Source organism: Choloepus didactylus, chromosome 7 (assembly GCF_015220235.1).
Source record: "Choloepus didactylus isolate mChoDid1 chromosome 7, mChoDid1.pri, whole genome shotgun sequence".
Lineage (NCBI taxonomy): Eukaryota > Metazoa > Chordata > Mammalia > Pilosa > Megalonychidae > Choloepus > Choloepus didactylus.
The window spans coordinates 111,581,598-111,596,537 of NC_051313.1; the positions used below are offsets into that span (position 1 = coordinate 111,581,598).

Genomic DNA, 14,940 nt, shown 5'->3' on the forward strand with positions numbered 1-14,940 from the left:
GCTGAGCGGGGCCCTCTGCGGGTTTGGAGCAATCTCAGCCTGCAGACACTGACCAGGCTGCTCCTGGGCCTCAGGGTGGGGCAGCTTCCGATCTGCAGAGTTTGCCTAACATGGGCTCTCAGGAGAGGTTCTAGATCATGGTCTCCTCCACCCCTCCCCAGAGATGGCAGAGAAGGGAAGGCCAGAGGCCATCATCACCCCATTCCTCTTCCACCTTTCTCCCCCAGGTATGCAGTTCGACCATCTTCTTTTGCTCTAGTCCCATCTCAGGCCTCTGCTCCCAGCAGGGCCCGTTTCACCCACCCAGAACTTATCATGGAGCAAGGCTGCAGAGGCAGGGCGCGCATACTTGGAGAGAAGGATGACGCAGTTCTGGGCCCTCCGGCCATCAATAACCGACAGCTCTTTGACCTTGCGGGAGGCCAGGTAGATGTCCTCGGTGGAGCCCAACTCTTTCTGCAACCAACAAGCCAAGTAGAAAGGGTGAAGTATGTGTTTTCCCTGATCCTCTCTTTGCCCAACCCCCAGGAACCACCCCCTAGAAACCTGGGAATGCTTCTGGTGTGAAGGAAATAGAAAGAGGGAAAGGAAAAGACAGGAGAGAGAGGACTATGGTTAACAATGGACTCTAACAGGGGGTCTCTAAGACTTTACCCAGGGCTAGAATGGGGTGGGGGCACTGGGGAACCTCCTTTTGTAGAGATTATCCTCTCTGGGGAATCTGGGGAAGGGGCTGTTCTGATGGGGAGGGTGACAGATCCCTGGGGCTTTGGGCAATGTGTTATGATCTACAGCTTACCCCTCAGAATCAACCCCTACTCCCAGCTGCCCCCCTACCAAGCTTCCCAAGCTTTTGATGAGACGCTGCCCCCAAGGTCCCACAGTTCCTGGATTCCTGAGCACTTCAGTTCATAATCCAATGTGCCCAAGGGAAGGGACTGTCTCAAGTTCAGAGGTAGGGAAACTGAGGCAGAATCCCATACGGAATTCTCTCTTCTGAGGTTTCAGAAGGCAGATCCCCAAGAAATCAGAAATGTCTGCCCTTCTCTTGGACCCCTGGTGAGGTAGGCAGAGGGCTGGTTCCTATGCTAGGAAGGTCCCTCCCAGCACGGGATGCATGTGCTCAAGCCCAGGGGCCACCACTCACGTCACTGCCTTTGTGATGGTGCACCTGGAATCGTGCAGTGCTTCTCCTGCACTGCGTTAACAGAAAGCCCTGCCTTTGGCCTACTGGATGAGACAACAGACCTAGAAGCTTTCTCGTCTCTTCAGTAGATTTTCACCTCCACTGCCGGGAGGGATCTGCTTTCAATAACTCCCTCTCCAACCTTTCTTCTCTCTCTTTGGGAACCCTTCCCCATGACATCCTGTAAGGATGGTTAGTAAGATAGGAGATGGAATGGACAGTGCCCCCCCCCCCCACCTCTTTCTCTTTTTTAAGGGTGCTGGATAGGATAGCAGCCCAGGAAAGCAGTTAAATTTGGGATGTCCATAGGCCCAAGAATGACTCACCTGCTGAGGATTAGTTATCAGCTCCTAGGCGGGTAGCAGCCACAGCCAACAGAGAATTAAACATGCACAATGTTAGTTGTGGGGTTTCAGGCACCCAGAAACAGCAAGACAGACACCGGATTCCTTAGCATCCACCCTGTCTGCCTATCCCACTGTGCCCCACCATGGTTGGAGAGAGACCGGGACATAGCACTGAAAGGGACCACCTCTAGCAGGCATGCATTTAGGGAGAAGCCAAACTATGCAGACAACAGGCAGCTCCTCCTGCCCACCCAGTGCCCAGGGGGCCACCATTCCCTAGCCAGAGCAGACCCAGGCCCCGAGCTCCCCCACCCCAGGCCTGGCTGCCTGTTTTTCCCTCTCCTCTGCTGGGAATCTGCTGAGAAGGCAGAGGGTATCTCCTCCACCCATGAATGAGGTCTCTTTCCAAACAGGGGAAGAGACCCAAATGACCTTGAGCTGGAAGCATATGAAACTTGTGTTCACTGAGGCAGAGGAAAGCAAGGGTCTCTGGCTTTTGCTTCCTGACACTTGCCTGTGTCGGGAAGGGGGTGGAGAAGGAGTGGGAGTCCACATCCCCATCCTTCCATCTCTAAGGGAGGCTGAGCCCACACCTGTGTTCTCCCTTTCTAACACCGGGGAGCTGAAGTCACTAACTCATGGCCTGCGGAGGGCACGGAAGGAAGACACGGCTCACGGGACCACCCACCTGCCCCCAACCCTCCCCAGGGTTCCAAGACAGAGAGGGATGATAAGGGCAGTGCAGCCTGTGGGGGCTCTCCAGCTCTGCTGCTGAAAATTCAGCCCTAGAGATTAGGTAATCCACGGAGTGACAGTGTCTGAGTGAACCCAGTCCCCAAACAGGCTGGACGGAGCGAGCTCAGGGAGGTGAAAGGGGACAGCTCTTCTCATTTCACCAAAATGGGAGGCTCCAGATCCAGTCAGTCCTATGTTCATACCTCCTCAGGTTTCCCCACTGGCCCCGGGTCCCAGGGACTGGGTGGGCAGGCTAGGGCCCGGGCCTGGAGAAAGACTCTCAAGCTAGAGGGAGGTATGCGATTGGCTCCGAGGGCTGGGCCATGCCTGATACACCCCTCGCATACACACCCAAGCCCTCTGTCGCCAGCCCAGCCACCCACTCCTAGAACTCTGATTCATAGGAGCAGCAAGTGCTGAGAAGCACTCTTTCCAGCTGCAGCTGCTGCCTGTGTCCACGCCAACCTGACATGGGTGTGGGGCTAAACATTTCCTGGAATTAGACAGAGGGCCAGATGCTTTAGGTCTTCACAATTAAATTAAATAAACAATCCTCCATTTTTTTCTAGACTCCCAAGGCAGGGCCAGAGCCCAGACCCCAAATGGCCCGTTTCCTAGGAGTGGAAAGATGTGCCCTTGGTCCTGTGTGTTCTCGGCAGGGCACGGCACCTGCTCCAGAGCGGTGGGGAACCACACCACAGCAGCCAGGTGTCCCCCAGGGCCCAGGAGGACACACACCCCATTCATTCATCGTACTGGGGCAAGTCTCCAAGGCTGGAACCCTAGGCTGAGTAGAGAAGACAGAGAAGAAAAGAGTATGACCCAGAGAGGAAACAGCCCCTCTGAGGCAGGTCAGAGAGAAGAGCAGTGCACTGGGGCCTCCAGGCCCAAGTTGGACTTGGAGGGAAGGCTTCGGGTATGCTGGTTACAATCAGATTCCTGGGCCCCACTTCCCCCAAATCACCCTCAGTGGAGGATGAGGTCTGAGAATCACCTTTTTTGGCAATCTCAAAGGTACTCACAGTTGGAGACCCCTGCCCTGGGAATGCCCTGCCTGCTGCACCCCCCCCCTTTCCCCCACTTCCTCTGCGGCTGGAAGACCAGACTTGCCAGCCGATATCTGCTCACAGGGCTGCAGAGCACCCCCACACCTGGACGTAACCCCCTGAAGTTACTCGGAGCAGCATCACCTTCCCTGGAACATTAACGTCCTCTGTTCAGCCGACTCATGGGGGTGTTTGGGAATGAGAGTATAGTAGAGAAAGTGGGCTGAAAAGTTGTAAGGCCTCCTAGATAGAGTCCCTAAATTCTGGGGCCAAAGAAAGAGCAGGAGTCAACAGTGACCAGCTCTGCAACAACTCCTGTGCTCCCGGACAAAAAAGGAATGAACAAGGTGCTATTTCATCACTTGATATGCAAACACAAACAGTAACACAACAGATGTCCACCCCCCACACAGACCTGGACTGTGCACCCCTAATTCACATCTATGTCTTCAGCAGGTAACAGGGAAGGGGAGGGGAGGGACTGAGGTTTACATTCAGGGAGTGTGTGTGGAAGTCAAGACAGGTAAAGTAAGACCCCCAGAAGGGGCGAGAGGGGAGTGGGAGCTTACCTGATGCCTCTGATAGGCTGAGAACATTTTTTCAAAATCTTCCAGGTCCAGAATCCGAAATATCTGCATGTCATCGATCTCAGTCCACACGGTGCCAGGAACACGGTCCTGAGGTTCAGGGCAGGGAGAAGAACCCACGGCTGACCCGGCTCCTGTGCTGGGGGGTTTGCTGAGCGCCTCCCTCACCCCGTCCGTGCCCCAGCTACATGCGCTACGACGGCCAGGCCTGCAGTCCATTCCTCCCCTCGGACCTCCCCCTCTTCAATGCCCTCCTCCAGGGTGAAGGCTGGAGACAACCTCCTCCTCCTCCCTACTGCATGGGAGGGTGTTTCAGGAATCAATGGGAGTGATGGATTGCGGGGTGGGCAAGTATGAAAGGGGGTGAACTACACTCCTCTGGAACAAACAAACAAACAAACTGCCCTCAGGGCACAGGGCCTGCTCCCCTAAGGGTTAGCTCACTGGGAGGAAGATGCCCACACACACTTGGGATCCTCAAAGTCTCATTGCACAGTGAACTTCCGTTATCTGAGATCACTGTTTTCTCTCCCAAGGGTTTTCCTCCCGCTCTCCCAGGTTCCCAGAAAGCGGACAAATGCAAAGGCCGGGGCACCCTGACGCCTGCAGACCAGCAAGACTCTGCCACAGGCTCCCATGGGTCTCGCCCAGTGAAGATCCTCGGTCTTTATTGTGATCAGATGGGCCCAGGGTTTCACATTCCCAGGCCGCTCAGCTCAGGCATTGCTCCAGCTCTGTGTGGGGAGACTGGACTGAACCCTCACCCCAGGGGTCTGGGAGGAGCCGCTGGTCCCAGCAGTCTTGTGACACCCTGACCATGGCTCAGAGGCTCCCCACCTCATCCAGAGCTTTGCTGCCCTTCAAAATAGGATCTCCTGGCCTTTCCCTGCATGGAGGGCAGTCGGGGAACCTCTTCAATGCCCCCTCCTCCTCCTCCTCCCTACATCCCCCCTCACAAGGCTTGGGGAGAGAAGCATACCTTTCACTCACTTTTATTTTCTTAACCTCTGGAAAGGGGAGCCTAGGCCAGAGTGGGGGTGGGGACATTCCTGTGGCCTTCCTAAGGCCAGGGACCCTCTTGTGGAATGCCGGCCTGGGAAGCTCAGAGCAGCAAGGGATACAGGCAACTGGCCAAACCCAACACACACATTCTTCTCGTGGCAGAAATAACCACTGTGTGTGTGTGTGTGTGTGTGTGTGTGTCTTTGTGTACACACACAGGAGCAAGCATGGGGCAGAGGAAGGGGATTGGGGAGGGGAGCCAGGCTCTTGGAAAGGGGTACATGGAGGCAGAGGAAGATGGAATCAGAGAGAGCAGGGAGAGGAGAGGGCTGAAGCAGTGTGGGCTGCTGAGTGACCCGGAGCCTGCTTTGCAGGGAAACTTCCAACTCATTCACCATCTAAATCCAAGCCTGGGTGGGGGAGTGGGAAGGCCTCCAGGGGTAAAGCAACCCATTGCTCTTGATCCTCAGCTAGGCCAGGACTAGACGAAAGGGGCTGGGACATGACAGCTGGATGTTCAACACCGGAAGAATCTGACAAGCTGATGAAGTTAGCATCCTGACTTGCCTTCACTTCCTTCCCAGAATCCCGCTATGTGCCAGAGGGACCCCAGGCTCTTTGTGGGGATATAACTAAGGCCAGGAGCCAGAGAGAGGTACATCTGTTCCCATGAGTTCTCCATGCTCTAGCATTCGCCAGGTCACCTTGATGTGCCCAACTCCTGTAATAATTCTCTAATTTAATTTTTACACCAGTCCGGGAGAGCCCTCATCACTTGCAGCCCAGATTTTTGGCACTTCTTCCCCTATAGAGACATCCCTATAGGCCAGGGAGAACTTTCTCAAAACACATTTCATGACGTCTCCCTCGCTGAGCACTGCCTGTGGGGTCAGACCTCACTTAGGTTGGACTCCCACCCCACCACGATGTGGGCACACTGAGGGATACCACTCTTTTCCCAGTTCACATAAAAGGAAACCGAGTCTCAATGATTCTTGCCTCACTGCACTGATGTGAGGATTAAATGAGATAACATATTTAAGGCACACAGTGGTGGTATAACAATAATAATTAATGTAACATTATCATTAAAGCTTTCTAGGTGTCGGTCCCTCTTCTAAGTACTTTACAGGTATTAAATCAATTAATCCTCAGAACAATCTTATGAGATGGATATTTTTATTACCCCACTTTACAGACCAGGAAACTGAAGCCCTAACAAAGAATCTGTCCTGGTCACCCAGTTAAAATTTGGGACTGGGATAGTAAGTTCTCAAATATTATTTGATGTCCTTCCACCCACCCCTGCCAGGAAAGTCGACAACCCCTTCGAATTCTCCTTGTTACCTATTCCACCAAACCTACACTTTCACCGGTAGTGATACTCTGGCTTGTGCTGGGTCCCTGGGGAATGTATTAAGGCCACATTATTACTGGACCCTAGAGAAAATCTACTAAGTATAAATCTTCATACGATAAAAATGCTACCAAAACAAATTCTCAGTTGCCTTTACTGTCTCTAATTACTGGTGTGCCTAATCAACGTTCCATGCAGTTTTTAAACCTTAAATTGTGAGTACCAAAATGTTATTTCTGATCCTGAACCTCTTGGCATAGCCTATGGACTTTGCTTCTGCAGAGCTGTGCACCTGCTCATATGCAGCTGAACTTCCTCACTGTCCTTGTGACTATGTGCAGGGCAGTTGTCATAAACTTTAAATATCTTGCTTCAAAATGCTGCCAAAAGTCAGACTGGAAATGTTAGATGCCGAGGAGACTACAGACAACTGTATCCATGCCTTGTCTTTCCACCCGAGGTGGAAGGCTTCATAGAGATCATCTCTCATAGATGAGCAAAATGAGGGACAGACGAGACAGACGAGTGATTTGTGCAGCTTAGAGTGGGTTAGGGCCAAACCTGGTTTGGTTAGAGGTTAGAACCTCCCCTGAACCCATCTCCAGGGTTTCTAGTAGGTATTTCCTTGAACACACATCCTAAACTCTTACGGAGCAATGTCATGTCTCACCTGTTATAATCACTCGTGGTCCCAGCAAAGGTTTACATAAAGCCAACCTCAGACTGACTGACTAGCTGGCCTGCTGTTAGGAGAAGTTCCTCAACAACTAGCTATCCCCCTATTTCACTTAGCAGTCTTGAGTCTCCATTTGAGCTCCTTTCAAGTCAAACAGAATGGTACAGTTAGGAATTCCCTGAGAGTTAGTCCAACAGGCCCATATGAGAAGGCAGAGTGGATTCGTTAGACCCAGCTCCAAACTGATATCTGCACGACTTGTACAAGTGTGGGTGTGGGTCAGGCTAACGGAAGCCAGTTGCCACCTATGTGTTTACTTCACGGGAAAAGCTACTGGTCCTCTTAATAGGACTTGCCAGTTTACAGGACCGGAGATAGGGCTTGGCTGAGGCTGAGGTGGGAACTGGCCTTCAGTTACCAGGGCTCTAATGTGACCTGGGTCATTCCTACTCCATACTCCTGAGAGTCCAGTAGAGGACACAAATCCACACTTGGGCCTGAGATTAGCGACTATCATTGGATAGTTCCCATGAGGCCCTCTCACTGCTGCACTAGGAAATGTGGCCAGTGCTATGCACCATCTCCCCAGGAGGATGCCTGAGAGAGGAACGACTGCATCTTGATATGCAACTCTTTCTTGCCAGGGCTTCAGGGCTTCAGCAGCCCTGCCTTGCTGTCCCTGACTTGGCCTCCCCGCCTCTGTCCTCTGCACACATTTCCCCGATCTTTAACATCGCTGGATCTTTGCCTAAGCTCTTCACCATCCACTTTCCACACTCTTCCCCCAATCGACCCTGTCCTTGGAAGTCAGGATTGCTTGCTTACTTCATCCCCTACTCTGATGTCTAGATTACGTGACTGACCTAAGGAACACACAAATTCCACGGGTGGATGGCTTTGCCAATGCTCTCACAAGTGGGAATTCCCACATGCCAAGCACCTCCTTCCAGTGGAGTTGTTTTCCCCAGTGGGGAGTGAGTTGCCTCACATCAGCAACCTCATCCTCAGCATCCACTGAGTCTGTCCTTACCCCACCAAAGAAGGAGCCCAGGTGGATGACTGCAAACAATGGGCAGTCAACTCCTGGGGCTGAGTGCTGCTGGCTGTAGGAGAATGGACCCGCTGACTGCTTCCTGGGTGCTCACCTCATTCAGCTTGACCCAGTTGAAGGACTTCAGCGGGTGGGAGGGCTGGGGAACATGCTTCTTCCTGAGTAGGGTACTGCTGCTAGGGAAGGGGTCCAGAGGGAGGGGCAGGCCCATGCTGAAGCAAGGCGGGGCACCTGGGGGCGTGGGAGGCCCACTGGGTAGAAGGGGTGGCGGTGGCGGAGGGGGGCAGCAGGCGAAGGGTAGAGGGGGCGGGGGTGGAGGCAGGTCACTGGTTGTCATCAAGGAAGATGAGGCGAGTGGGCCTCTGGGGGGAGGTGGGATGGATGCAGGGCCTGTCTGTGGAGAGACAGAAAATTCAAAAGGACAAAGCCATCAGCAATGATGCCGTTCAGACCCCTCACCACTATTCTTTTCTTACTCTTATTCTGACTATCCTAGACCCCAAATCCTGCTGTCACCTCCCACATACATGTAGTCCCCCCACTTTCTCTCTCTGCAACCCAAACCTCCACTATACATACAGACACAACTACAGACACACAGGCGACACTGGACAATGTCATAGATACCACAATGTAATAGCAGGGTTGATACATACAGTTGCGTAAGTTGCTGACTGCACAAGGGCATCCAGCTGAGAGAGTGAGGGGGAGCCAAAATCCCACCTGTGCTCTGCTTTCCAAGGTGTGCATCCTGGAACAGTGTCACCCAGAGCAAGGCACGTTACTTTTCTAATTAATACAAAGGTGCCATTCTAGGCAAGTGGTGGGCATTGTCAGCCCTTATAGCCTCAAGGGTCCCCACCATCCTGGCCTGAGATCCCCATCTCTCTTCTATCTTACCCTAGGACCCTTGGCCCTCCCCACACCTGCTATCCCTGCCCTGAATCCCAGGGTCTCAGCTCAACTATGTGAAAGGGAGAAAGGGTGCCTACGTACTGAGATTTCATTGAGTTGGGCCACCAGCTCTGCCACTTGTCCCCGAGCCTGGCGCAGCTCCTGGGACTCCCGGGCCAGCTTGTCCTTCATCTTGTTCAGTGTCCGCATCATCTCCTCTTTCTCCAGCGTCTTCGTCTCACATTCTCGCTCCTTCCTCTCTAGCCGACTCACCACCTCCGTGTGTTCTGGGATGGAGGTGGGACAGGAGAGAGAAGAGGAAGAGAGACTGTGAGTATGTGTGGGTTCCCCTCCATGGGAGGAGATGGGGCCCTGGGCTGGATGGGGAAGAGAGGAGGTGGGGGATGCAGCAGGTTTAGGCAGAACCCCTCACCTTTCCGGAACTTCTCAGCCTGGTCTCGCCACTGTTTCACTTCATTCTCATTGATGAGCCTGGCGGGTAGAGGGAGAGGGACGATGTGATTGCTGGCAGACCACCCTACAGCTTCCCAGAAGACTTGTCATCTCCCCATTCCCCACGCTGGTAGCCTAATGTCCAATGTGTCCAGCCACATCTAGAAAGCTAGGATTTCCGCTGTACAGCTGTCCCTCGAGGTCTCCACCCAGCCCAGGTCTCATTATGTGTCTCTCCATGGACCCTGAGAGCTGAAAGGACCCTTCTGTCCAATCCATTTGGTATATGGTGGAAGCTACCGAGGCTCCAAGAACAGAGATGGCAGCACTAGCTACTTAATGGTAGAACTAGGACTAAATCCCAGATTTCCCTTAGTTGTATAATGACTTATACCTCTTTATAAAAGTAGGTTTTTGCATCCTAGAGAGATCAAAATATTGGCCTTTCCATGCTCCAGGTTTCCAAAGACCAAGGTACAGGAGCAAGAAAAATCATCCCACCCCCAATAGTACAGGACAGGTGTTGCTGAGGGTGAAGAGGGGACATGTCTAAAACATAGAAAGGCATCATTCTGGTCACACTCTTCTAATGGGGTGTTAAAATTAAGCTTTTATCTAGACTTCAAGGTAAAAGAGAGGTGAAATCCCGGAGTGAGACCCCAGTGAGCATTTCCTTTGTAAATCTGAAAATATTTAAGAGTTAAATCCATGACTTTTGACCTCCTCAACCAGATTAAGATTTTAAAGAGGGGACAGAGTACATAGAGGGGAATACTTTGTGAAGAGAATTCTTTGGAGAGATCCATTCCCACCATCTCCAGAGGATGCGGCCTCATTGGCCATAGTTCCAGTGAAGGGGCTTCTGTGGTCCCACCTGGAGAGTTTTGGTCCGTGTTCCCTGGCATTTGGAGGGAGGCATGGTGGACTGTGGTCTGACTTGAGGCCAGGCACATCCAGGGGGCGAGGAAGGATTAACAAGGAAAGCACTGCTTGCCCCCAGAGTGGTTGGGACAAGAGACTGCATGAGGTTTTCTCATGGGCCAGATGTAAAGCTGTGGAGATACTGGGCTGAAGCTACTTGAAGTCCTGCCCAAGAGCTCTCCACCTGGGAGAAAATCAGGGATGTCAACAGTATAAGCCTAGGTGCAATGGGCTGGCAATGAACCAGGGGCTGATGGAAGGGATGGAAGCATCCAGCCAGCTGTGAATAAAAAACAAAAAAACAAAAACCTGCATAGCCAGCAAAGAACCTCTGAGGAGCCCAGGAACACAATCACATGTCTTTATCCATGTGCCAAGTCCACCAAGCATGAAGCCTGCTTGTAAGACCTTTTTGCTGCCTCTCACTTCTCCTTCCTGCCCCCATGCCTCCTCTGAAGGGGTCAGAAACTGGTTAAATAGTGGGAAGGGGGAGGGAGGTAAAAGGGGTTAGAGGTGACACAGAGAACAGAGAAAAGAAAACCCAACCATGGCATAACCTCCCCTCTCCACTCTTCCCCTGCAGTCTCCAGGCCCCAGCTGGGGGAGGAGAGAGAGTCAAGGTTGAATCAAATCTAGATTGTTGATTCGCATCTGGGAGTAGTCCTTCTAGTTGTGGATTTGAGACTGTGTCGGTGACTTAAAGTGACCTTAAGACTTCCATTACCAAAGGCAGACCAAAAACCTCATTGGGCCTGAGGAGTTTTCATCCTTTGATAGAGGAAAAATTTCCCCCACTACAGAGTGAAAAGGATTAGTGGGAAATAAAAATAAACTGTCTTGATTTCTTTACTAGCTGCACTTGTCCAACATACCAGCTAGGATTTTAACTAGATCAACAACCAATTATTTGTGATAATGAAAACAGTACCATGAATAGTGCAAAACTTGTTTTCTATTTGGCTTTGGAATGCAATATAATGAATCATTTAGAACCAATTTCTCTCCTTAAGGGCAGCTGGCTCAGGCTCATAGTGCAAGTTAAGTAAAAGTTTAAAATTAAAAATCAGCATATTAATATAAGTTCTGACTATTCATTGATGCACTCTAGAATTTGTTTCTCTGTGTTCCCCTCTACTCAGCATCAGAAAAAGATGTCAACCCAGAAGACCTTAGACTGTCCAACTGCCTCATTATCAAATGGTCGAAAGGTCAAGTAGTTAGTGGTCAGCAAACTTTCTGTAAAGTGCCAGAGAGTAAATATTCTAGGCCTTGCAGACCCCACACAGTCTCTGTTGTATATTCCTGTTTGTTTGTTTGTTTCTTTTTAACAACCTTTAAAAAATGTAAAAACTATTCTTAGCTCATGGACCATACAAAATTATCTCAGAGGATTGGATTTAGCCCAGGGGCCATAGTTTACTGACCCCTACTCTACATTAATGTGTTTAAAATCCTCCTGTATCCAATCCATACAGTGGAATCACTGAGAACCTGTAGATCTGGACTGTCTAATATGGTAGTCATCAGCCACATCTCATGTGGCTAGTTAAATTTAAATTCACTAAAATGAAGTACAGTTAAAAATCCAGTCCCTTGGCTGTACTAGCCACGTGCCTTGTGCTCGGTAGCCACGTGCGGTTAGTGATCCGATAGGGATCATTTCCAGTATCTCAGAGAGTTCTATTGGACAGTGCTGCCCCAAACCCAGTGAAGGTGTCTGGTTTGAGAGAGAAAGCTGAGGTTTTACCGGTGAGACCTAAAGCGGAAGAGAGATGGGGAAGGAAGAAGAAGGCAGGGCGAAGGCTGGCCACTGCTCACATGTTGACGATGTTCCTGACATTGAAGTTCTCCAACGGAGCCAGGTCAGGGTCCATGCCCCTCTCATCCTGGAGAACGATCTGCTGGAGGATGCGGTCTAGGAGCTGCCACCGCTGGAAGTAGCCACCATTCCACTTGCCTGAGGGACAACAGGTATCAGATCTGTACTGAGCCCTGGAGTTCCCTGGGACCCTGCTCTAGAGTCACTGCCTGAGCCCAGGATGGTGGGGTGTGCCCTTCCCCTCCCTCACCAGCTCCCCGTCTGATGGGGGAGATAATGCAGTTGCCACTGATGGAGATTCATAAGCCCAGTCACCTTTTGAGTATCTGCAACTGATCTGCAAATGTGTCAACCCTCTCAATGTACTTCCCTGCTCCCCAAAATGCTTCCTGGCTGCCTTTCCTCCCTGTATGGACCCTGGGGATCCTATGCCCTGGGAATGCAAATTGCTTTCTACATTATCTCAAAAAAAGTACCTTTAGGAAAGTAAATCTGCTCTAAGATATTACATGCTGAATAAAGAAGTCCTCAAGGAAATAAAAAAGATTTTAGGATCATCTAGGCTTTTGCTCTACAGTGAGGGATGAATGGAAAGTAACTGTAGGTGTGTACTGAGAGAGAGTCATAGTGGGTTAGAGAAATGATTAATGGAGTCCAGAAAGATTTCTTGGTGGAGATGGCCTTGAACTGTGAAGGCCAAGGTGTCATGTGTTGGACCTGATCTCAAAGGACCCCACTCCCACCCCCTTCAATCACAGCCTGACAGGTTATGGGCTGTCTTTTCACATGACTGGTCTGTGCTCTCCTTCCTTGGTCTGTATCCCAAGCACATCATCTCAACTGACCATGGGAATCCTGACAATAAAGTCAAACCATAACAACTAAAAGGTGGAAGGTCACATGGGGCAAAACAGAGGCACCCATTCACATTGCCCCATGGAACGCCAGACACAGGGACCCCTGAGAGCAGAAGAAGTTAGATCTTCCAGGGACTTCCCACATCTTCCATGAAGACCGTCTGGGCTGAGTTTTGGAGAAGAACCGATAGCTTCCCCGGTCCAAGTCATCGTGTCTATCTTCCTTTCACTACTCCATCTGGCACAGGCATTACAAGGTAGTAATGTTTTCCCATTTGCTTTTCAGCCAGGAAGACTGGGGAAAGCAAGGTCTCTGGCTTGCAAAGAGAGACCATGCTGCATCTGAATCCTTAACCCCAAAGAAATGAAAACTCCTTCAAGTGTGTAAAGAACTGTCTCAGTCTCAGGTTCATTCACTGTAAAGTGGAGATAATAATATGCATTCCATGAGGTTCAGGGACCTTGCATCATGCCTGGCCTGGAGTTGGCATTCAAGAAATTGCAGTTATTGTCACCATCACCATAATTACCAACTCCACCATCATCACCATGAAACAGAGTCTTTCTAGGTTGACCATTACAATGGGTCAAATATCCTACCTTGTGATGCCCTTAAATACCAAATGGTGCCGTTAAAGCTCATGTTAAATGTATTTGGGGGTGGCTATTAGTCATTTTCTATAATTTATTCCATCATGGTACACACCTGGATCTTAAGAACTTAGCCATCTGGATTTTATAGATGCTGACACTTGCTATTTGTAGAGAGGGGCAGCAGGTAGAGGAGTTAGGGGATAAGTCAGCAAGGACTAGATGGAGGAGTTGACAACATCCTACAAGAGGCATGCTCATTCCACCCCTGAGCTACTACCCTAAGCACACAAGTTCTTTTTTGGAATTCCCCAAGAGGACTGATCACTCCCCCATCATGAGCAGACAGCCAGAGCTATTTGATTTCTAAAACACAAAGAGCAAGCTACTGCTTGTTAGAAGTTGGAGTTGCTCAGGACCACCTCCCCAGCTCCTCTCCACCATCTCCACGATGACAGTGGAAAGCAGCTCCATCTCCCTTCTGCAAAAGAGGGAGGAAGGAGCAGGGCCCTGCCTCCTGAGGGGGTGTGCAGGTGTGCAGAGGCGGAGGTGGGCAGGCTTACTGGCCCAGGCAGGTCCTGCTGCCTTCACTGGCTGAGCGAAGCAGCCAGTGCAGGTACTTACAGGGCATCTGCAGGCAGTGGTACAGCACAGAGAGGAAGCAGGGGTAGGCCTCCGTGTGCTTGAGCTTCTTGTGGATCAGCTCGAACATCTGGGAAGCACTCTTGGTGTCGATATGGACCTGGGTGAGTAGATGGGGGCAGTGAATGGGGAGCAGGGATGGCAGTAGAGGGAAAGAACAAGGGAGAGAAGTCCCCATTTCCATCTACTGAGTTCCGTCACCCAGGAGAGCTTTCCTTCTCTGTTTTGCCTCTGGCCCAGGTTTAACAAAGAGAGAGACAGAGAAAAGGGAGAGGGAGATGTTAATTATATAAACCAGGGTTTCTCACCTCAGTACTACTGGCATTCAGGATATTTAGCAGTACCCCTGGCCTCTACCCACCAGATGCCAGTAGCACCCCCACAGGCACCAGTTATGACAACTAAAAATGTCTCTAGACTTTGCCAAATGTCCCCTGAGGGGCAAACTCACCCTTGGTTGAGAACTGCGGATCCAGACTGAGGGAAGGAAGCAGGGGCATAGATGGTTCAAAGCAGCTTGTGGCTCAGGACAGGGCACTTTATCCAAAGCCCAGAAACGGGTTCAAATCCCTGATCTTCTAATATCTATTTGTCTGACAATAGGCAAGCTGCTTGACCTTTCTAAACTCCAGGCCTTTTGTGAGGCTAATCGGATGGGGCTTGGTGACTATGAAGCGCTACCCTGAAGTGGGATCTTATTTGGATAAGGACTTCATAATACAATTTTAGGTGCAAGATTGTATTTTTTCAGGGTTTCTAAGGCTAAAATGAAAATA

The 14,940-nt window shown here is 50.8% G+C and overlaps 1 protein-coding gene across 4 annotated transcripts in view; it reads right to left on the reverse strand.

The window, feature by feature from the left end:
• DAAM2 (dishevelled associated activator of morphogenesis 2) overlaps positions 1-14,940 on the reverse strand; it is a 116,477-nt gene that overhangs the window by 16,597 nt on the left and 84,940 nt on the right. For 3 of the 4 annotated variants that reach the window (XM_037842871.1, XM_037842870.1, XM_037842872.1), the window contains 8 exons: positions 14,147-14,264; positions 12,074-12,212; positions 9,315-9,373; positions 8,984-9,168; positions 8,082-8,381; positions 3,884-3,991; positions 1,513-1,536; positions 350-456 (listed from right to left, as the gene is read on the reverse strand). In XM_037842871.1, coding sequence (XP_037698799.1) covers positions 350-456; positions 1,513-1,536; positions 3,884-3,991; positions 8,082-8,381; positions 8,984-9,168; positions 9,315-9,373; positions 12,074-12,212; positions 14,147-14,264 — 1,040 coding nt within the window. The remainder of the gene's footprint in view (positions 1-349; positions 457-1,512; positions 1,537-3,883; positions 3,992-8,081; positions 8,382-8,983; positions 9,169-9,314; positions 9,374-12,073; positions 12,213-14,146; positions 14,265-14,940) is intronic. The other variant, XM_037842873.1, reaches the window with a different exon arrangement.